The sequence below is a fragment of the Cibotium barometz genome, chromosome 30, assembly GCF_041138505.1.
Source record: "Cibotium barometz isolate CiBa-2024 chromosome 30, ASM4113850v1, whole genome shotgun sequence".
In the NCBI taxonomy this organism is placed as follows: Eukaryota; Viridiplantae; Streptophyta; class Polypodiopsida; order Cyatheales; family Cibotiaceae; genus Cibotium; species Cibotium barometz.
Genome location: NC_141075.1, coordinates 33599985 through 33624746, shown reverse-complemented (window position 1 = coordinate 33624746; position 24762 = coordinate 33599985). Strand labels below are relative to the sequence as shown.

The 24762-nt window shown below is 40.2% G+C and overlaps 1 protein-coding gene across 2 annotated transcripts in view; it reads right to left on the bottom strand.

The window, feature by feature from the left end:
* Positions 1-13972: 13972 nt before the first annotated feature.
* Positions 13973-24762, bottom strand: part of LOC147621404 (homeobox protein HD1-like) — a 32120-nt gene continuing 21330 nt past the window's right edge. Inside the window, exons 5-6 of one of the 2 annotated variants that reach the window (XM_086824557.1) lie at positions 14209-14332; positions 13978-14114 (exon numbers count right to left, since the gene is read on the bottom strand). In XM_086824557.1, the coding sequence (XP_086680683.1) occupies positions 14089-14114; positions 14209-14332 (150 nt within the window). In that variant the 3' untranslated portion in view covers positions 13978-14088. Of the gene's footprint in view, positions 14115-14208; positions 14333-24762 lie in introns of both variants that reach the window. The other variant, XM_086824559.1, reaches the window with a different exon arrangement.

Sequence of the window (24762 nt, the reverse complement as noted above, 5' to 3'; positions counted from 1 at the left end):
GGATGTGGATGTGGATATATGAATGCGAATATGTGTGTGAATGGATATGAAGTCGATATGAACGAATGGATGAGATGAGATGTCAAGTGAATCAGAATGTGAAATGAATAATATAATATGTGAACGAATGAGATGTAATGAGAAATGGATGTGATGAGACGTAATGTAAATTAAGAAAGATAGGAATGGATGTTATGTGAAGTGAATGAATCTGATAAGATGGGATGGAAAATGATGTATCTGGTCAAGAATGGATACACTTATGAATTGGGTTTGGGTTAAGTAATATGGATTGATGTGGAACAAACTAGAAAGATGTGAATTCATTATAGAAACTGTATTTGTAAATGACTGTTTTATATCAAGAATGCTGAGGAAGAATTTTGACTATCTTGAGAATGTGATCGTGAAGACCTACCTGATAAAGTTACAACTGCTGTGACGGAGAGTCAATGGAGGACGTCTTACGTAGCAAGGTCGGCCGAGGTCTTGACCAGCCTCAGTTCGATTTAAATGGCGAGCTTCCGGTACGATGGATGAGGGACCAAGGAAGCAGCCTATGAGTGAAGCGCTAGGTGACCTCCAAAGGATCCTAGAGGATGCTGACCATACGGTGCTCACCGAAGATACCCACACATGCATAATGGAAGATATTGGAATAAGGAGTAAGAGTTGTTTTTTGAAACCGGGCATGGATCTGGTTGATTGACCTTGCTGGTCCTCAACGGATGAGTCCATGGCTCTTTTATATGGATATGTTGGTTGATCTTGCTGATCTTCAATGGAGATTCCATCTTGATTTTTATAAGTGATTATATTGCCGAGTACTATGAGCTAGGAACTATTGAAAAGGCCCTTGAAGAGTGAACAGGTGGTGAGTGTTCTGGTTACCAATGATGCCATAGATACTATGATTGGAAATTAAGATTCAACCGGATATTTTGGAGGATTGTGATCAGTGATACTATGATTTCATTAAATGATTGTTTTAAAGATGACTGAATCTATATTGGGTGTGTAAGTGGTGTGACTAGTTTTATGTTTGCATGAACATCCGGCTAGGCGACCTGGAAACTCTTTTCCCTGGTACCCGGGACAAAACCTAACCAAATTCCTAATTGGATCCCATCACTACAGTGGCTGGACGGTTGGCTAACCCATGGGACTGGATGGGGTTAGGGTGGACTGATGGATCCGTAAATCGAGACTCAATTTCTGTTTAGTTCGATAGATGAAGTAAATCCCGGACAAAAATTGTTCTATGGAAAAGAATCAACGGCTGTGCCTCTCAATGAGGAAAAAAGCGTTGATCTCTATGATCCAAGTACAGTCTTTTTCCCTGATCTGACTATGGGACTTACGGGTTCGGTCAGATGAGCTCAGTTAGTTAAGGCTTTTGACTACGTTAGGGAAAAGTTATCCTAGTGGAATCGCCCGTGCTTTCTGGGTAAGAGAAGTTTTTCCGAGTTCGATTTGGAAGAATTGAGGAATTAGTCACCTGTCCGGATATCCGTGGGCGAGGCCCCGAGTGTGCGACCCTGCCCCATGCAAGATGTGCTACTTCTGCTGCTAGCACCCCGAATCCGTTGCACGATGGAGACACGGATCTTACAATTGGTATCAGAGCTATTTGGCTAATGAGGATCAACCGAGAAGCCAAATATGTCAAAAACTTATCAACAAGCACAAAAAGGTTGTAATTGTGTGATAAAAAATTCATACAATTTGATATTCAAACTGAAATTCGTAATTTGGTAATTCGGTCTTCAGATGGAAGTACCGCAATTATATGGAATCCCTGACTTGCTTGAGGCCTAGACATGATGGTATTTACCTTATAGTTCCAAGAACCATGACTACCCGTATATACCGAGGGTATAACTGCAGCTCTTTACTAGCAGTATATATGAGTAAATCTAAGACTTGAAATTATAAGCATTAATGCTATCCATATGATGAATTTGAGTGTGGTTGATATGATTTTTAAATTCTGGTTGAGAATTGATGAGTTGATTTGGATTCTGATTGAAAAAATAAAATAAAATAAAAAAAATAAAAAAATTGATGATTCTTGAAATTTGGTTGAAATGTAATAAGCTGAGCGAAACCACAATGAGGATGAATGGGACGAGTCCCTGTGATGATGTTCTTAAATGGAATGATGTTAATGACTTCAGCCAATCACTGTGAGATTAGTGGATTGTGCTGGCAGATTGCTACTGTTAACTTTTGATCAGTGGATCAAGTTAAGGGATGATAAATTAAAAATCTGAAACACCAAAAAAAAAGACTTTAAGCTAGCGATTTTGGGAGAGATTTTGATCATCATTTTAACATGAGATAGAAGAATTGATTACACATATGGAAAGAGTATTGAAAGACATTTCAAACCATATAAACAATTTTAGGAAAGATCACCCAAGAAAAGAGTAATTACCAATAGAAAGTAGGGATTAAATCCACCAAAATTGCATTCCTCTTTGCATTTAAGACTCCAACTTAGCAAAGTCCTTGCCTTTAATCTGGTTCATGATACAAACTAGAGAGTAAGGGTTAACATTGAACAATGGAAAATGCAAATCTACCCATGGTTTCCAATGTCTTTCCACATGCTCATTACTGCTAAAACCATTGGTACCTCCAAAAAGGAGGGTGACAATAAGGCAAGGGGTACCTTGAGAATTCATACGCCCACCGAGATAATAACTCCTTATCTCCCTTAGTTTTGATCATCAAGAGTACCAATCTTCGGGTAAGGCCTTGGGAGCTAATGCTAAGTAAGCCTACATATGTAAAGAGAGTAACTTGGGAAGAGGATTAAGAGAATTGGGAGAGTGGTAATGACACAAGAATGCTCAAAAGCTCAATTGTAGAGGCTTCACTCATTGCTTTGAAAGGAAGAGGAGGGCTCCTTTTAGAGATGGAAAATTGACGCCCTCTCACCTTGTTACAAGTTACAATTGTAGAGTCCTTCCATCTCCCATGACACCTGTGAGGAGGTCACATGAAATGTCTCTTTAGGCAAAGTCTTTTTTTTTTATTTTTAATTTGGAGATCTTTGACTAAATATACTTGTATGAGACAAGGTTGTTGCCAAGTTGGCACCTATGTGGCATTTTTACTTTACAAATGACAAAAGGATCCTCATCCATGTAGAATTTCTAGAAGAACACATGAAATGTCTCTTTAGGCAAAGTCTTTTTTCTAATTTTTAATTTGGAGATCTTTGACTAGAGATACTTGCATGAGACAAGGTTGTAGCCAAGTTGGCACCTATGTGGCATTTTTACTTTACAAATGACAAAAGGATCCTCATCTATGTAGAATTTCTAAAAGAATCTTCCCTAATTAGCCACCTACACACACTTCTCCACATGCCTTCCACATGCTAGCTTGTGGGAGCAAATAGCATTTAAATATTACAAAGGTGAGCCATGCATACATTTAGGCCCACTTTTATTTTCCACATTACTCACCTAGATAACCATACCAAAGCATTTATAGAACATACTTGGTATTTAGAATGGTCACATCCACACATTACACAAACCTTAGGAAATGCAAAATATTGATGAGAGATGCTGTCGGGATAGCCGCCAAGCCGTCGCCACATGATGTCATTTTATTATGGGCCCGCCGTAATATTTTTGGACAAGCTTCCACCTTATTATCATTGCAAAGCCACAAAACTATATACAAAGCTGAAAATGAAAGATATTTTTTTTTTCATGTCACATCTTTCCCCCCCAGCAGATCCCCATGCTTGTCTTGGGGGTCTGCTAGCCATGGTGTCCTAGGATAAAAGATTTTTAGTCGATACTCATTGACATGTCCTAGAACCTCCTGGCCATTTGCATCTTCTAAAAGATAGGTGTTGTTTCTGAACTTTTGCTTTAATCTAAAGGGGCCTTCCCAGCGTTTGCGCATAGCGCCTAAGAAAATAAAGGAAAAAAGACATTCAGTTGACCCAAATAAGGGTGCACTAGGCTTCCTGAGGCTGTAACGGGCTGTAAGAAAACCTAAAAGGTTAAAAATAAAAATGTATACTTGCTCATTATAGTAGGAAGCAATTGTTAACGTCAAGGTATAGAAACGATAAATGGATCAAATGGAGCACTAGTCTCATTGAACCCAGTGGTTGACATCTTTGAGCCATTGAGATCCATGCTCTAAATGCAATACCATTTGCCATGCCGACAACAAGTGTGACGTCGAGTTTTACATCCCTTGTCACATCATTCCTAAGAGTTATACCAAGACACAACATCTACACAAAACAAGATTGTAAGGATTCACAGGTTTCCAAAGAGACCTTACTTAAAGTTGTCAAAGGATAGAGTGTGCCGTTGTACACATCAGTCACTCTATAAAAAGCTGAGAGCCAAGAAGAGGATGAAAGTGAGTGGAAATATGAAACCAAAACAGGATTTGAAACTGAAATAATAACCGAAACATCCATTGTTCCACTTGAAGATTCTATCATGGTATGGTTAGATTTTCTTATGTGGACAATGATGTTAAGCGTAAACACACATTGATTAGCCCTGGAGCTAGTCATACCATCATGACCATAGACACTTGGGTGTCATTGGGACAACCTAAATCATCCCTAAAGACAATAATCTTGTAAGAGGAACAATTATGGACAAAACATTAAAGTTCCAAGATGCTTTAGCGAGGCTACTCAAACAATTGGTAGAAATGTGGAACTTACATTCCTTGTTACCCTAGATTCCCTGGAGTATGATGTCATTCTTGGTGGAACTTGAGTACGTGACTCATTGTATTCGATTGACGAATCCATGCAAATAGTCACCTTGAACACTCTTGCTGTATTGCTATTACGGGAGAAAGAGACCTTGGAAGAGCTAGAACTTCCAGCATATCTTACTTAGAATATCCCAAGAATTATGGCTGGATTAGAACTTTCCAATAAAATCACCACAATCCAAGCACAACTTTATCCACATAGGTCAACCAATACTCACGGCTCATCCTGATAGAATTCCATTCACACGAGACTTGAGCATGCCAAGTTTAGGGTACTTTGAACATATAATATATATTCAAACTAACCCCCTTACTTGTAATTTTTTGTGGTTGAGTATGTCTTAGAAGTAGATGTGATCCTGGGCATAAATGGTCTATTTTCACCCAAGCACCTCTGTGCTTTATCCACAATGAGAGCACAATATCATGACCCTAGAATTATGGGATTTATTAGGTCAACCAATACTCACGGCTCATCCTGATATAATTCCATTCACACAAGACTTGAACATGCCAAGTTTAGGGTACTTTGAACATACAATGTATATTCAAACTAACCCCCTTACTTGCAATTTTTTTGTGGTTGAGTATGTGTTGGAAGTAGATGTGATCTTGGGGCATAAATGTTCTATTTTTTCCCAAGTACCACTGTGCTTTGCTAGCAATATGGTCATCACCATGGTCAATGACACAAAGTTTTCAATACCATACTACACAAAAGAGGACTCAACCCTAATGGATTTATAAGATGCTATACACAAAAGGTTACAAGCCTCTTCCTGGGAAGCCCGTCTACACAAATACCTATCATCTGCATCAATGACTGACTCCGATAAAGCATCTACCCCTTCAACTCCATCCTCACCAACAAAGTTCAATGCCTATGCCTCACAATCAACAGTTGTTCTTGAAGAAGTCCCCCAATTGCAACCACTTATCTCTAAAAAGAACCTCAAAGGAAAAGCCCTGGATCCCATGCCTCTTCCTCCACCACCCTCACCACATAGGAGAAGGATGCATGCTCAAAATCCTCAACATCAATCGCTAACATCACTCCACAATAGACTGAAACCTCATCGTCAACAACACCCATGAGTCTCACACTTGCAACCTGAGTGCCAACCAATTTCAAGGAGGACCCATAACGTTCCACTTCATCCAAAAAGAGAACTCCACCAAGACAACCAAGATCAAGAATCTTAATGGTATCCAAATGTGGGTGGAAAAGTAGCTACTCGTAAGCTGAAGGCTACTACAAAGGTTTGAATCAGATTTGGGATCCACACTTCACGCTTTAAGATCTCACACCTTAACACTTCATGCCCTAACACTTCACACTTTAAGATTTCACACTTTAACACTTCATGCTTTAAGTTGTCATGCCTTAAGACTTCACATGTTAAGCTTTCATGTCATGATCTAGACTCTATTGCTTCATGGCACAAACTAATTACTCTACTAATTCCCCACATCACTCCAGTGTTGTTATTTTTCATAGGCACCCATTGTTGATGAACATTAGCAGACATTTAAAAAACTAGAAAAGAAAAGATAAAAACAAAAGAGAGTCACAGTATGGCCTACCTACAAAATGGTAGAATAGCATCAGAAACTGTCTTCACTAGTCAATACATTTTTGTTAAGCTTATAGCTTACTACTCTTTTGGGTAAATTAATGTAGTAGCTACTCCATGAGTAAAAATCCATACTCATGCAGTGGAGAACATTTGCACCAGAGCCTCACCATCGAACTTTTGAGGTACATCTCTAGATGTGAGGGCCATGTGGGCGAGAGCCTAATCAATGGTAGAACCCATCGTTTGTTACTTTCCTTCAAATTACAAACCTCTCCAAACAAATCTAGATTCTTCACAACACATTAATCTCTAATCCTTAGTGAGAATGTCTATATTAGCCTCGCAAGTCAACGTAATTCTTTCATGCCTCACAAACAAATGGCTACTTTAAAAAAAAGCAACAGCTCAATAAGAGTCCAATTGATTCATGTACTTCATGTATATCTTTTTTATAGAGCACTTAAATATACATAAAACCATTCAAAAAAAAACACATGGGAAGAAGCAAGTAGGAACAAGTCCTAGTTAACAATATTCGAGAAGAATCCTACCACCCAAAGGGACATCATTGAAGGCCAATTTCTTTAAATGATGAATGTCACTTCAATTAATCAAATGACGAATTAAGAATCACAATCTCGTTCTAATGATTTTGTCTACATTCCTCGAGATTCTTTCTTCTCTTCTCCCCCATTATTAACATCTTTGAGTTTCCCAACTAACACAAATCTGCTTTTTGTGATTGCCAAAAAAAAGAGCAAAAAATATAACCCACATAAAAAAATGCTCACAAAATTATAATAATGCAATCACTCGCACAAAAAGGCCCACCCGTTAGGCATTCTTGCTAATCTCTAACCTTTTAATTAGCTAACTAGACTTTCTTATTTCTTTCGAATGAACAATGACCATTGAACATCACTCAACATTAAAAGACATCAACAAAGCTTTCCGATTATCCCCACACAAAGGTCTTCGATGTAATCACGAGGATTCGATCGACGTGATCACGAGGATTCGATCGACATCAAGAAGGGGGAAATGCTAACCCATTACTAGGGTTAACAAGAGCTAACACCATTATATTACATCAAAGACTCAAGGTAGATACACCAAAAGATGATACATTCAAGATATGAAGTAATGGTGTCCAAATCTACAACTTGGACGGGCACCCGTAATGGTCCGACATAATATTTATCGCAATTTCCGCTTCAAGGGCATGTGGTAGCAAGTTAGGATGAAGTCCCAAGTGATGTACTTCATGGGTATATTATGAGAGTAGTCATTGTAATAGCATTAGGCTTTATATAAGCCTAAAGTGCTTGGTTGGCCAAAGTTTAAGTGAGTGTGAACACTTGTGGCCATGTATATACGTGAGTATCTCTCATAATACAAGGAACTCTCCCATTGTGCAATAGAGCCTTGCTCTTGCTAATCCTCTTACTAATCTCTCTCTAATCCATGCTAGAGAGAGAGTGTGTGTGTGAATGAAGTGAGGTGAGGGGAGGGACGAGTACATGTAGTGCAATGTGGCAGTGTGACAACGCTCACGGAAGACGCGATGGAATTGCTTCTTAACTTTCAAGGAGTTGTAGAGCTTGGAGAACTGACGGATTATGAGATTGGCCATTGGAAAAATCCTCACGATAGTTGTAGCTTATCAAATAAAATCTTGTTGGATATGTTTCAAGGGGGGTTTGGGTGAGCCATAACAGGGAGAAATTTTGGGGGGAGGTAGGTTTTTGAAAAAGTGGGAGGGTGAATGGAGAGAGGGGATAAGGAAAAAGGAAAGGACAATTCCATAAGCCAAAACATGGGGAGTGGGAAGAGGGGTATATATAGTGTGTTGGTTTCACTTTTATGTATCCAAAGACGTGAAAGATAAGAGAGAGAGCTTGTGCGCATTACTCACTTGCTCCTATTAACGACTTTGATCCTCTACAGGGCCTATGCTATAATATACATGGCTATTGTTAATTGTCATGTCTCTAAGATGTTTCTTTACGCAGCAAGTGGCACACTTATCCAAGACTAAATTTTGTTTTCCCAATGGGTGACACGATTACGAAGGACTCGTCGCTCCAACACTTTTGGATGTGGGCATGGCTGTGGTACCACTGTTAGAGGAGGGTTGTGGTCCTCATGCACAAATTCAATAAAATAATGAGCAACGCTCACTCTACCTCTCTCCAACACACACAATGGGTATAACTTGCTCCCTCTTATTTGATGGCTCACGCTTTTCAAAGCTCACTCTAGCTCTCTCAAAACACCATAGCTTATTAAGAAATAAATTTGCATGAACATGAAAGAAGAGAAGATGCACGACACACACATTGGATACAATCTTCCACCGCTTGCTTGATGGCTTACGCTTTTCAACAAAGTGTATTTAGATATATTATTTTGTGAGCCAAAAATGACTTTTATAGTCCACTTTAGGCCTTTCTCCTAAACTTTAGGAAACTGTCATGCATGAAGTAATGTGAACCATCTTTGGGCCTTGACTTTAGCAAAGTGTCATGTATGAATTAATACGAGGCATCTACTAAGTTCTCTAGTATGCTTCTTTGTGCATCTGGTGGCACCCTTGCCGAGGAATGTTTTTCTTTTCCCCCGTGGGTGACATGATTTTACCAAGGACTTGCAGGCCTGGCTCTTGTACCACTCTTTCAAGAGGGCCATGGTCCGCATACACAAATTCAATAAAATAATAGAAAAAGCTCACTCTACCTCTTTCAAAACACCATAGTTCATTGACAAATAAATTTACATGAACATGAACTTAGGTATATTATTTTGTGAGCCAAAGATGACTTTTACACTCCACTTTGGGCCATGCCCCTAAACGTTAGGAAAGTGTCATGCATGAAGTAACATGAATCATATTTGAGCCTTGACTTTACCAAAGTGTCATGCATGAATTAATATGCACCATCTACTAAGTTCACGCAGCGTGTTGCTCTGGGATACTTCCTTGCGTAGCAGGTGGGAAGCTTACCTAGGACTAGTTTGTTTTTTTCGAGCAGGTGACATGCTTAATGAGGAATGCTTTGTTTTTTCCTAGCGAGTGATAATTACCAAGGACTGATGGCATCTTCAACACTTTCTAGATGTGCGCTTAGCTCTCACACCATTATTCAGGAGGGCTGTGGTCCTCATACACAAATTCAATAAAACAATGGACAAAGCTCACTATATCTCTCTCAAAACACCATATTTTACTGAGAAATAAACTTGCATGAACATCAAAGAAGAGAAGATGAATGACACACACATTGGGTACAATCTTTCCCCACTTTATTGATGGCTCACACTTTTCAAGAAAGTGTATTTAGATATATTATTTTGTGAACCAAAAATGACTTTTACACTCCACTTTGGACCTTGCCCCTAAACTTAAGGAAAGTGTCATGCATGAAGTAATGTGAACCATCTTTGGGCCTTGACTTTAGCAGAGTGTCATGCATGAATTCATATGGGCCATCTACTCCACTTTGGACCTTGCCCCTAAACTTAAGGAAAGTGTCATGCATGAAGTAATGTGAACCATCTTTGGGCCTTGACTTTAGCACAGTGTCATGCATGAATTCATATGGGCCATCTACTAATTTGAATAAATATGTCCCTATAACAAATGTGCATAATAGATATGTGTGCTGCCATTTCATGTACAAGATAACAACGGCCACCTAGCCACTACATAGAATGTCTTCACCCCATGAATATAGTGATGTCGAAATGTGCATCCAATATTCATGCAAAAAATAAGTAACCATCATCATGCTGCTGCACTAGCCCTACCACCAATCTGCTATCAGAAGTAGATGCCAGAAGAATATATCTAGTGACTTCTTAATTACAAGGTTCCAAGCTATATTTGACTCAATGATGGGTGATCCTCGGCCATTGGTTGACTAAACCAATTCTAGTTAAAAAGAGTTATCTTATGGTTGATAGGGCTAGACTATTTCTCATGAAAGTATTCAGGCTTCATGCATTTCTTTAGAGAATTTTTAGTGATGGGGAGGTAAAGTTCACATCCAAGTTTTGGTGAACTGCATTCTTTGAAGCCATTAGGACTTCCTTAGATCTTAGGCACTAACTATTAAGTGGGCAAATTGATAAAGAGTCAACCAAATGATTGAAGATAGCTTGAGGTATTATTGAAGTCATAAGCTATTGTAAGGATGAATTCATGGAATATTTTATATATTCCCATATTGTGCTATTTATGGAGTTGTGTTATTTATGGATTCTTAAAAGAATTCATAAATAACATGGGAATATATACAATATTCCCATGTTGTGCTACTTATGGATTTGTGTTATTTATGATTCTTAAAAGAATTCATAAATAACAACATGGGAATATATAAAATATTCCATGAATTCACCCTCATAACATGGTCCCTTGTAAGTGGATCAACAATCTTCATGTAGTTAAGTTTGCATACAATGATTTGTACCATACAAGCATTAGGATGAGTCCACTTATGTTCAAGATTGTGTCACTTGTTAAAAATGGATCCTTTAATCAAGGTTGATTTATCAAGGAAGATGCTGGAAGAAATGGGGCAATAGAAATCTGCAAACATATCAAAGCTATACAAGACAAACTAAGGTATGCAGATCTCCACCATACATCAATGAGAGAGTTTAAAGAAGGGAAAATGGTATTCCTTAGAGTAAAACCCAAAGAAATTCAGTGTCCCCTATTAACTACAACAAGATAACACAAAGATGTTAAGGGAAATACGCTATCAGGGTAATAAGCCACTCAGCTCTACTACTTCCTTTGGATTTGAAGGTCCCCTATTAACTACAACAAGATAACACAAAGATGTTAAGGGAAATACGCTATCAGAGCAATAAGCCACTCAGCTCTACTACTTCCTTTGGATTTGAAGGTCCACAATGTTTGCCATGTCAATGAGATAAATAGATATGTGTCAGATCCTAGTCATGTCTTGGATGATGAGAAGTTGACTTTGCTAACTCAAGCATGCACCGAGTTATAACTTGAACTCATTTTGGACAAAAGGGAAAGACCTCTTAGGCATAGGAGTCTCAAGGAATTCCTAGTGAAGTGGAAATTTAATCCTATTGAGGATGCTACTTGGGAACTTCAAGAAGCGCTCCTCTGAGACCACCCCCACTATCAAGATGAGGGCATGTCAAGTCTCTTAAGGGAAGACAATGTAATATGCCACAATGAACCAAATAGTTTTTTTGCAAATCAATAACTATATTTGAGTGATCCAATAATGTTCCTCTTACTTATTTTGCATAGATATTAATTTCCACCATAAATTCTATGCTATATTCATCAAATTTGATGAGAGATGGGCTTGTCAAGCTCAAGATATAGGCATGTTGGTGATCTTCCAAATTGAGAGGAATTAATTTAAACCCTATAACTCACAAAAATAATAAAAAGGGGCCTAGGATTAAGTAAAGGGACCTTCAACCTTAGGGAAGTTATAAATATGAAATTTTTTATAAAATTAAGGAGAAATTAGCTTGCGACAGTGATTGGCTTGCATGTTATGCTTTTCTCACATGATGAATCACCCAAGCACATGTATAAGAGGGTTTAGGGTACCTGGGCCACACACACCACCTCTCCCAATGATAAAACATTGCTAACCCGACCATGTCTACCAGGAAGAAGGTGCAAAACGTGGTGCTAGTATCTAGATAGAGAGGGAGTGCTACTACCCCATTTCCTATGATCAAAGTTCTATTGCTTCTTGTGTTTTCATATGTTTTAAGTTATGTTTCTTCCAAGGTAATTGGATAAAAATAATAATTATAAAAAGTCACCAACTTATGAAATGATGACTTCCCCAAAGTCAAATGTTATTTCCTAATTTAATATCATAATGCTTATTTGTGTGTTTGTGGGTGCAAGACAAGGACTACATGTGCAAGGGTTAGAGAGAGAGAGAGAGAGAGAGAGAGAACGAGAGAGAGACAGAGGTGTTCTTTTGCAATTCCTTTAACTCAAGTTCTTCTTTTTTGCATTTGCTAAATTTTTTAGCTTTGTTCATTTTAGGCATTAATCTCATCATTAATCCTTGTAGAAGCACAATTAGGTTACATTTAGCATATCATTAGCAAATAGGTTAGGAAAAGCTTAAGTGTTCTATTAAATAAAAAACCTAAAGCATACACCATTAAGTAAGAATTAGAGGGTAAATTTTGGATTTTTTGGGCCAAAACTATGAAAATTTGTCTTTGCTTTGCCTGCATACGTGCTCGACATAGCTTGAAAATGCTTTCGCATATAGAAACATATGTTCCTACGTCTTGAAAAAGAGAATCTGCATAATATTCTCATTGAGGAAAAGTCAAAAGATTTTCCCTTATGACCATAATGATAAAAATAGAAAGTCTTGGCTTCGGGAGCCTTTCTTAGAGACTACAAAGTCTCTCTCTCTCTCTCACACACATACACACACACACACACACACACATAAATCTATCACAAAAATCATGGTTTAGAGGATTTTGTTTGTTTTCTTATTTAACACATTTACATACACCATGCACACCTACACATTTAAATCCATATCTCCACATAGCTACACATTACACTAACTCTTGCATTCAGACTCTCTCTCATCGATTATGTGCCTTGCTAGGTTTTTGGTACATTTATATTGACACATTTATATTGACACATGAGCTGGTTATTGAATAAACACTCTGCACATATATTAACTTCAGTAATAATTGGGTTATGGCGAGCCGCCTACGTCAAAGGCTTAATATATGAAGGGTTTTGGCTCTTTACAGGCTTTTACGCTGCACGGATATGGCTATAAAGATTTGCCTTCATGAGGGAAACTACTAAGAACTACGACTCTACCTATTTAAGAGAACCAACTTGTGAGTCGTCCTACTCACTTAGCTTGTGGAGTTTGGCATTTTCCTCTAGCATGTATATGGTGCTCATTTACCCCACTGGGAGTAGCATATCTAGATGCTTTGATTTATCTATTGTGTATTACCTTGTATTCACACAAACTCTTTGCCCTTGCATCGGTTACAGAGGGGAGTTGTGGCCATGCAACCAAACTGGGATTTTGCAATATATAATCTCCTAGCTTAATCACAAAACGTCTGCATATTCTGGCTCCTTAATGTTAAGTGTCTTCATAAAAAAATGTTGCATGCTGTACAAAGCATGCTCCTTTGGTTCAACGATGGATTAGAGACCCCATAGCATGCATGTAGGCTACGAGGTTGTCCAACGACTAGATAAAATGCTTCTGTGGAGACTCTCTCTCTCTCTCTCTCTCTCTCTCTCTCTCTCTCTCTCTCACTCACTCACTCACACACACACACACACACACGCACGCATGCATGCTCACTCACTCACTCACTCTCTCTCTCACTCTCTCTCTCTCTCTCTCTCTCTCTCTCTCTCTCTCTCTCTCGCTCTCTCTCTCTCTCTCTCTCTCTCATACACACACACACACACACACGTGCATGCATGTTTTTTTGGACCAACAATCACCCTTTAAAAGATCTAATACAAATGGTAAAAACAAGAACAAAGGAAAATATAATTAGATTACACATCCATAAGCATTTGCAAGTTCATGGGGTGTTTCTTTCCTTTGTTCCAAGCTCTTCGATTAATATCATGAATGGCTTCCATTGACATTCAAATCTCATTCTATTGATATTTCTTATTTAGAGATTCATCCATGTTGGCTTGCAAGGATAGTTACATCTCCCAGTTACCTTCATCACCTATAAAAATAATTTCCTTTGTTAAACATGTTGAAAAACACATCATATTGATTTCAGTTGTAACTAAGAGGTTGATATGTAGATGGATTCTTACTAGGAAACATGTGTGGACTACTATTTTGGACTTGCCAATTTCGCTTTCGTTGGTTGATAAACCAATTATTAATTTGTTTAAATTCAAGACCAGTTTCTTCTACCAGAAGTGCCTTCTCCTCCTCCTAAATGAAAGGAAATGCATGCCACATGGTTATAAAAGATGTGTTAGTATCAATAAACTCTAAAAGTAAGTATGTACATGTATCTTACAATAGAATGCAATACTTCTCCTCCTCCTAAATGAAAGGAAATGCATGCCACATGGTTACAAAAGATGTGTTAGTATCAATAAACTCTAAAAGTAAGTATGTACATGTATCTTACAATAGAATGTAATACTTGACAAGTAAATAAATAAAACCTAATCCCATTCAACTCTTTCATAAGAATATACCAGACTATAATATTTAAAAGCAAAATTAACGAGAGAATTCTCATTACACCACCCCTGATAAAGTAGGTAAACAGAAAAATCTTTCATCGCTAAAGAGAAAACAAGAGTTTTAATGGAAAAGTCAAAATATTTGTGTACATATCTTTCATGGCTTGATTACAATGTTAAAAAAAGACACTAGTGAAATAGTACAACTATAAATTTTCTATCTTACATGGTAGTGTGTAAAAGAATATACTAAACTGTAATATTTCAAAGTAATGTTAACGGGAAAATCCACCCCTTGACAAAGTAGGTAAATTAAAAAATCTTTCATGGCTTAAATATAAAGACCAAAAATTCTCAATGAACATAAGGAGGACTAGGTAATTTTCATTAGCCCTTTTTCACTTTGAGGTGTAGTTCTACTACGGTCCTCATCGGTATATCTCTTGAAATAGCTTGAGGACTAGGTAATTTTCATTAGCCCTTTTTTCACTTTGAGGTATAGTTCTACTATGGTGTTCATGGGTATATCTCTTGAAATAGGCTAATGAAAGTACATGGTGTTTCATGTATTCCACCATAGATGATTTTTGAGTATGCAGCTGCTCCATTGGGCTTAGTTTTGTGTGTTTGTGTGCATCTACTTAGGGTTTGCACTCTTTCCTATGTAGCAAAGGAGTTCAAAGAGAAAACATGTACAAGAAGGAGATGATGGGTAATAAAGTGGCCACTTAAATATTGCTGTGCACATGGTCGAGATGGTGAAAATGGCAAATAAGAATTATGGACTCCATAAGGTGGCGAGTTAAATATTATTGTGCACATGGTCGAGGTGGTGAAAAATGGCGAGAGAATTCAAGAAGGTGATCAAGCCATGGTTGTGAGAGGGAAGATGATTACCTAGAAGAGTGAGGGAGGAACCACTAGGAGGACATGATTATAATCATGTGGTAAGCCGGTTGTGGCTTTACATACATAATGCATTGTGTTGAGGGAGGATTCATGGTGTAGATCAATTGTTCTTAGCATTAAAAGGAAGAGAAGCCCCTTAAATTATCATGTGAGAACGCTCTTAGGAGGGTTAAGAATTTTAAAAAGTCGTTAAATTTTAAAAGAAAAATGCTAACGTGCAAATCTTCTGCTCACGACGTGGAGGAAGCGCAACGTGCCTTTGAGAGCACCGAGGGAAGCCGGCGCAGAGATGCTTCACATAGAGACGTCCGCCATAGTTTGTTAAGTGCCGGTCATCAGGAGCTAGGAGGGGTCTGACTTCTGGAGGACTGCAGGGAGGATGCTATGCAACCCGCGATTTCAAGGAGGCCCACAAACCCTGAATTGAGCCCACGCATGCAGCCCTGGGCTTCATCGATGTGTACCAATTTGGTCTCGAAACTGCAAAGGCTCCCTTGTACCTCTGCTGTTAATTGACGAAGGCAATTTTAATCCTCTACCCCAACATAAATTCGAAGGACGCCCAGTATGCAACTTGTTTGTTGCTGACTACTATTCTGGGAACCCTAATTTTGATGCCTTACAATCAGCCTCTCCTTGCCCCCTCGCATGCGGGCTCCTTCACTATTTTCCAATTTTAGAAGGCAATACCTTAGTCATTATTCAATCTATTAATTTTCAAGCTGTGCCAATCCAAATTGTATCTCTCAATGTGCCCACTCATCAAGCTGGCATGTCTTTCACGGTGCCCTTCCACAACTCAAGCTCTTTTTTGCAGATAATAATGAACGTATTGTTACATTTGGCTCAATTTGGGACTCTATTTGCCCAGTGCTATATCTGTTGAAAGCAGCGCCTAGCCGTTACTTCTCTGTTTCAAGTAGATGCTGTTTCCACTCATGAGAGACACCTTTCTGAGCTAAAAACACTCCCAGGTGACCTAGACCACCATCTAGACCATGACCTATCAAACTGACTTGCGACTCTATTGACATTGTCATATCAGACTTCACAAGCTTCAAACAAGACAAGATCTAATCTTTCATAGCATCACCTGACTAACCTAAATGGAAAACTGACTACAACTCACTTAGTCAGATATACTTCTAACTCACAATTTGAGCTAATTGACTCAGACCTGATTTAGCAAACCTAAGATCTTCAACCACACATGCATTCTCTCAACCCTCTCAAACCAAACAACATAAACAGAGCATAATCAACTCATCAATGAAAACCATAAAAACCCTTCTCACTTAGTCAGATATGAGCTAATTGACTCAGACCTGATTTAGCAAACCTAAGATCTTCAACCACACATGCATTCTCTCAACCCTCTCAAACCAAACAACATAAACCAGAGCATAATCAACTCATCAATGAAAACCATAAAAACCCTTCTACGTCTAATCGATAATTTATCCTATCTCAACAACCTAGAGACATGGGGTTCGAACAAAAAAAGAGGATACAAAGAAACCAAGGGATCCTCCATGAGAGTATCCCAGCAAGCTCTACAAGCTTTTTTCTTGAATTCCACAAGAAACCAACATCAATGAAAACTGCAGACACACTCTATAGGTCTTCTCCTTCAAACACAACAAAGAACAATTGAGCAAAGCTTTCGATCTCTCGAAGTTCTAATAGAGCTTCAACACCTAGAGGTCGTAGGGCTCCACAACTTCCTACAAGACCCTCTATCTTCTTCACCCTCTACTCTAGACCATAGTTACAAGGGACGGTGGATGAGAATGGGGATGCGACGGGGGGTGGCCATAAGTAGGGAACGAGGATGGGGGAGGGAACGACACTCAAAAAATACTTTTTTTTTAAATTTTTCTACTCTACACTTATTCTACTTCGGAAGTACATCAAAATGAGTGTAAATTTACACTAAAATGGTAAGATTTTGAGTCATATTGACAAAATTCACCGATCAAAGACTGAAGGCATTGACTGTTGATTGTATTAATAATTAAGTAGATACAAAATGATTCATGACTCAAGAGTCAAGACTAAGCCTTAAGGAGGTACAATACATGGAAGGACTCAAATGAGTCAATGACAAAAAGTGCTAAAGCCTAAAGGCTAGAGGCTAGATCTAATTATAATCATGATCCATGAATGATCATCCACGTGAAGTGCTTGCCTCATGGTCATGTGGGTAGCTTGTGCCAAGGGAGCATCAAGCTCATCCTCACTCTCATCTCTTCACTAGTATGCTACTGTTGTACCTCATCCTCTTGTTTCTCTTCTTGTTGACTCATCTCCCACTCAGTGAGGGGATCTGCCTTCTTGGTCACGCTCTTGCAAAGCATTTGCAAGTTTGCACTAATGAAGACAAGGTCATTGGCACGCTCTACCCGAGTCGATTCATCTTACTAGAGGCAATGTGGCTATAGGTGCTCCAAAGTTGTTCCAAGCAAGAGGAGCTGACGGCCTGGCCAAGTATGCAGATGGCCATCTATTGTAGCTCCTGTCCATCCAAACCAAAGTCCTCCCACCATAGACCAACACCAGCTTTGGAGTGGTCAATATGTCCATCATGATAGCCATAGAAGCCATGAAATGACCTGTACATGGAAAGCTGGTCCGTAACCTTACACCTAACCTATGCATCAGGCAAAAGACGGTCCAAGATGATCCTCTATCCAGCGCTCACCTCGCAGTCGCTCTCCTACTTGTTGCGTTGGAACTATGGGTCCACCACATAAAATGCTACATGCAATGGAGAGTAGTTGGAATTCCACCTTCCTAGACACAAGGCATGGATCTCCTCATATTTGTCCTTGTCAAGCACAAAGTCTTTCAACTTCTCTATCATGCGATCCATGGCCTTGTAGACCTTTTCTATGCATGGCTGCATAGCATCTACAATCCTCAATAGGTGGACTATGGACCTCACCATAGCATCGGTGGTCTTTACATGCTCCCACCAAGAGGCGTCATCTGCCCGTAACCTACACTTTTGGCCAATGTTGTAGGGGACTCTTGTATGTGGACAAACTCTTTGCTAAGGAAAAGCCCCCTCAAAGCAGCGCTCTACAATACTTCGACTGGCCTAACATGAGGAAGTTGTAGGCAAATTGGGTGTTGGAATATTTTAGGGGAGAGAGAGAGGACATCTTGTTGAACTTGTGCCGAAGTCTTTGGTGGTTGAGGACAAAGGAGACCATGGTGTTGGCCTCCTCAATGAGTGGGCTGATCCATGGAAATGCCCCTATGTCCTTCAGGAGGTCGTTTAGGCAATGAGCCATACAAAAGGACACCATGACATGTCCATACAAACCTTGGAGGATAGCTCCCGCCACCCTATTGAAAGGTTCCCCATCCGATGAAGCCCTATTGAAAGGTTCCCCATCAGATGAAGCCCACTACATGCTCGGGGCCAATGATCTCCATGGTAGTAGCCCACTTTGCTATAAGCACATCCGCGCTCTTCTCGGTGCTGGATGCATCATGAGATGAGATGAAGTACATCTCTCCATGGGAATATGCAACCATGCCATGAATACTCCTCTTGCGGGTGTCACTCCATCCATCCAAAATGAGGGAGACTCCGTTTCTCTCCCATTGCAACTTTGTGTTGTCAGCCCTTGCTTTACAATGCACTTCTTCTCGAGCAATGTAGTGCGCAAGCTCTTGGATGAGGGGGGCATATAGCTAGAGCCATACTCCCAAATATTCTTAACCATGACCTTGAAGTATTCCAAACTATTCAAGAAAGCAATTTACTAATGAGAAGGGGGCTAGGATGATAAAAACATGAATGATGAATTGGAAATGATTGATTGAACTTACCTAGCCACTTGAAAGTCAATGTGGTCATGGAAGAAGAAGCAAGCCACTGCCATATCCACCTCCTCCTTCAACTTGGGGTTCCAATTCTCCCCAAGTGTAGATTGTTGCCATGGGCCACGCATGGGTTGAGAGGCCATGGAGAAGGAGGGTGCCGGCATCATGGATGGAGAAACATTCTGACTCGGTGGTGAAGGTGATGGCGTGCATGATCCCGATCCACCACCACATGACTCCATCGTAGAGGCTTGACACCTCTCCCCATGGTCGTGGGATCCATGGCCACTCGTGGTGTCCTTTTTGCCGCTTGAACCACCTCATAGACGGCAAGATTGTCAAGAAGTTCCCGTCTCTTTTCGGGTGTGACATTTGTGAAAAACCGCACCTCATGCCCACTCTCATGCAAGAGGTGGGCTTACACTTTGTCGGTACCACCCATTCACCGGTATAAGAAAAGCTTGCATGCCCATGGCCGAGAATCGCCTCCATGAGCATATGGGGTGTAGTTGACCTCCTCCCACCATGTCCATCCCGTCATCCTTCTACGGGAATCCCTGGCACGTGAGGAGGATGCCATGGTTGAAGATGTCTTGAGCCTTGATGAGCCCTGAGAGAGGGAGAGAGAGAGAGAGAGATAGAGAGGCTTGAGCCTTGATGGAGATAGACTAGAGACTAGACTCTAGAGTGCTTCTGTGAGAGCCAAGAGGCTTGGAAGTTGGAAGACTCAAGAGACTTGAGGGAGAGGTGAGAGAGAGAGAGAGAGAGAGAGAGAGAGTCTAGTGAGTAGAACCTTGTGTGAGAGGCTTGGAACCTCGAAGTTGGAAGAAGCTTGAGAGAGAGAGACTAGAGAGAGTAGATACACTCATAGAGTGTGGCTTGCCGGTTCTTAAAGCTTGAGGCTTGAGCAATGAGGCTTGATCAATGAGCAAATTTGCAAAGTGCGAAAGACTCAAGAGACTAGAGAGAGATAGAGTTGCTTGAAGGTGTGTGTGTGTGTGCTTGTAGCCTTGTAGCCTTGTTCTTATATAGATAGGCAAGAGAGAGAGAGGCAAGGGCCAAGCCTCAAAGGCCAAGGCAACAGGGAGAGACAAGGGCCAAGCCCCAAGCCTCAAAGAAAGGCAAAGGCTCAAGGGGCAAGAGGGTAAGGCGTCCCCAAACGTCCACCTAAAAAGCCAGAAACGAGCAAAAAAAATGACCGTTATAGGGTGCAATGACTCCCTGCCTTCCCCCCACACAGATTCATCCCCGACAACGTTCCCTACCAACAATCATCCCTGTCCCCCATCCCTTGTGAGGGACGCCTCCTCCAGGGGGGATGTTTGACCATCTCCTTTCATCCCCATTCTCATGCATCCCAAGACAACGTCTCGACATCCAAATCTGTCGTCCCAACATCCCTTGTGCTGTCGTCCCTTCCATCCCTACAAGGACCTCTATCTCCTGCACCCAAGTTCTCTCAATCAATTACCGTACCTTTTCTTCCCAAACAAATAGTTGTTTCAACAGCAACCTACATAAAGCGTCCTCACACAATAACCCCTTGGTTCTCTTTCAACTCTCTTCTCCCTGGCTCTCCTTCTCCTCTCGAGTCTCAACCCCACTATCTCCTAGGATGCTTTGATTCTCAATTACTCTTCTCCTTGTCCACTTACGCATGCAAGAGATTTAACTGGGGCTAACAATAACTCGTTCTATTTAGAAGGTGGCCATCAAAAGCCCCTATTTTCCTAAGTTTTCAAACATACTCTATGGCTTATTGCTATTTCTTCATTTAGCTGGGGCTAACAATAACTCATTCTATTTAGAAGGTGGCCATGTAAAAGCCCTTATTTTCCTAAGGTTTCAAACATACTCAATGGCTTATTTTAATTCCTGGGCTTTGGGTTGACACATCTATTGGGCTCGAAGGTTTTGACACAAAAAAACCCATCATAGTTTACAGTTCCCCCCCTTGGTTAGAGCATTCATTCTCAACCACTTATTATGCCAACAATTTTATTCAAACACTACACCTAGCTCAAGCTCTTGCTAGTTGATGTCTACCATCACAATATCAACATAATCCTCCACCTTGATCAAATGGCCCATACACCTCATTTCTTGGAGATAGGTTCTCATTCATGTGCACCTGATCCTCCATAGCATGTATGTGAGCTTGGTTTTCTCCATCAAACCATATCATTGAAGGCATTAGATCGTGTGGTACATCATTCAAAAAGCCATCAACCACATTGGTTTGCAAATCCAAAACACCATCCATAATTGGCGATGTCACATGATCTAAGAAGCCCAAAAAAAAAGATTATCATACACTTCAGTCTCCAGAAGATCTTCAAGCACACCTTCCTTTACTATATTCCTAGCTCTCTTCAGGCCAATGGTGTATGTTCACAAACCCCTGTAATGCATTATTCAGAATGTTCATCAATTATTTGTCAATCTCTAGCTCATTTCCATAGATATAAGACCCCACACACATACCCTTCTGTGTCTCAACAAGGCCCAACACCTCACAATCATCATCAAGAAGCATAGATGTATTTGGCACCCATATAAACACATACAAAATACATCAGAGCATCATCCAAGATCGCATCAAGCTCAGTAGTATCAAGATCATCACCAACACTTTGCACTTATTCCACCATACTTTCATCACACATAATTCTGTCCAACTGCATACAAACAACATCAACCTCTGAAGACTAATGGCTCATAATCTCGGGAGACTCTTTTGACACTGCATCATCCAAAGGTATGTCTAACTTTTCATCTTTGTCCTGATCACCTAGGTCACCTGTATCAACATTCTCATAACATGTGTACGAATCCATATACATAGCCTTAAGATGCATCTCCTCTCCAACTTTCTCACATGATTTATGGTTAGCACTCCCTGATGAGAAAGCAAATGACATCACTTGGCTTCGCATGTCCATGGGAATCTCTTCATGCGGACCAACACAAGGCTCCTCTCGCACTACCTCTACACATAGCTACATAGACAAGCCCAAGGGGTCTGGATTTGGTTCCAACAGTTGGACCTCTCCTCCATCATCTTTTGAGTTGACTTTCTCTATTTCTAAATCCTCTATAGGGCTGGTTTCCTCATCTTTTTCCTCTGATGTACTACTCTCTTGAATCAATTCCCTTCCCTTGGCCATATCACACCTAACTTGTCTTCTCATAGGCTGGTCCAACCCCAAAATTAGATATCCCCTCCACCAGTCTTTTCTTGCCATCATAGCAATCAGCCATGGCCTCCCAGGAATAAGTGGGTATGCTTTTGACTTGCCTGGCATCACATGGGCATTCAATTCAGCTTCTTGTGCTAATAGATTCACTTGTTGCAACTTATTTATAATTCCCAAACATCTAATCCTTGCATTGTTTATCATTCTAACTTTGAATTCAAAGGGTGCACCTACCTTCAATTTCAAAGCTTCTATTGTCTGCTGGGTCATCACACATATCTGTGCACCACCATCTATATAAACTTTTGGAGCTCTGTGCTTATTCACCCAGGCATCCATAACTTGTTGCAGATAATATTTATCCCCTTTCACTTTCACCACATTAATCTAGGATCCTCCCTTATTATCTTTATTAGAATCTCTTGTGTTATGACCAGCCTACTCCACATCCTCCTAAGTCTAGGGCATAACTATAAGAGCTGGGACCACGTCACACTAGGTCCCTTGTGCTGAAGGTCTCTCATTAGGTCATACTCCTCATGATCACCTAAGGGAAAGTCTTACATACTAATATGTCTTCTTAACTCGATCTTCTTCTTACCTACATTGGTCTGATCTTCTAATTGCTTTCCCTTCTTCCTCCTTAAAGGTCCTGGCTCATCCTCAACCTCTATATCTCTAGTTCTCTTATTTAGCTAAGATGCCCACTTCTTCATCCATCCCAACTAAACTCCTCTCTCCCTATCTTGGACCATTCCCTGGCTTGGCTATTGCTAGTGCTGCTGAGCTTATGGTACATGTCGATTTGGCATTTCGTCTTCCCTCTTGACATCTTGCATGTCTTCCCTCCTAGATGCCACCTCCCATATTCCTGGGCTAAGGCCACTGAGGAGATATATGACCCCTCTCCATATAGTTGAAACATTGAACATTCATATTGGGTCCATATTTCCTACCTTTGGCCATTTTTGCCTCCTTGCAAATAGGTTCAGATTCATCTGCTAAGTTAAATGATTGGTACCCTACATGAGCTGATCAATAACCATTTGAGCCACTGGAGAAGTCCTCCCTTCTTCTGATCTTCTTTCCCGAGGCATAGCTAGCCTTTCTTCCACCTGAACTTCCCTTTTCTTTTGATCCATCCTCTCGAGCTTCCACTCTTTCTCCCTAACAATCCTCAAAGCTTCTTCAAGATGCCCTAGCCTCTTTAGCTCTGCTTTATCCCTCAAATCTGCATGAAGAGACTAAATGAACATTTTCTTCTTTACGAAGTACAGGTGGGTGCTCCCTTCCTAGAGGAAAGTGTCCCATCTTGACTATAAACCTTCATAATGGTCCACAAATCTATCAAAAACATTAGATAATTTATGCTTTAAAATTTGAATTTCCTACCATAAAGCATCAGGGGATTCACTCTACTTATAGTGCTACATCACAGCCACTTGGATGTCCTCATATTTCTAACCCTAGTTCAGTTGGGCTCTCCATGTGTGCAAGCACCTTTTAGCATCTCCTTTAACCAGCATAGTCAACAAAGTCAGCTTGTCTTCATCTCTCTGCTTACCAAAGATGAAGGCTGTAATCTACATCCCTACCAAGAACTCCTCTGGATCCTCCAGCATGACCATGAAACACAAGGTAGATCATCATAGCAGCCATCTTCACTATTACAAAATTCCAAGATTCAAGTAATCATAAGGTTGCTTTCAAAACCCTCCTTAGTGGGTGCACCAAAACAATGATGTGTTGGGGGAGTCTTGTCTCTATAGCTCATTTGAACACACCATTGTGAAGAGGATACCAACAACAAGTACCATAACACCAGCAAGAACACCAATATAAAGTACTAATCCACTCAATTGATGTCCCCTTCAACTGAAACACTCAGACACCTAAATACTCTCCAAACCCCTCAAATTGACCTAGATGACTCCTCTAGCTATCCTCCTAAGTCAATCATGACCTCCCACGGCTCTCATCGTCACTCCTAACTCTTTTGGATGACATTAGCTGACCAACAACACTCCTAGCTAACACTCAGTTGATCAACTTTTGACTATAAAGTGAATCGAATAGCTATTGTTGACCCCAGTCAAATATATGTTCACCAAGCTCCCAAAAATTCATCTAGCACTAACAAACTTCAAATACTTACCTCAAAACTTCACTGAACCTATCAACTCGTTCCCCCTGCTCATTGAGATCTGACTTAGCTTCCTCAACTAGCTCA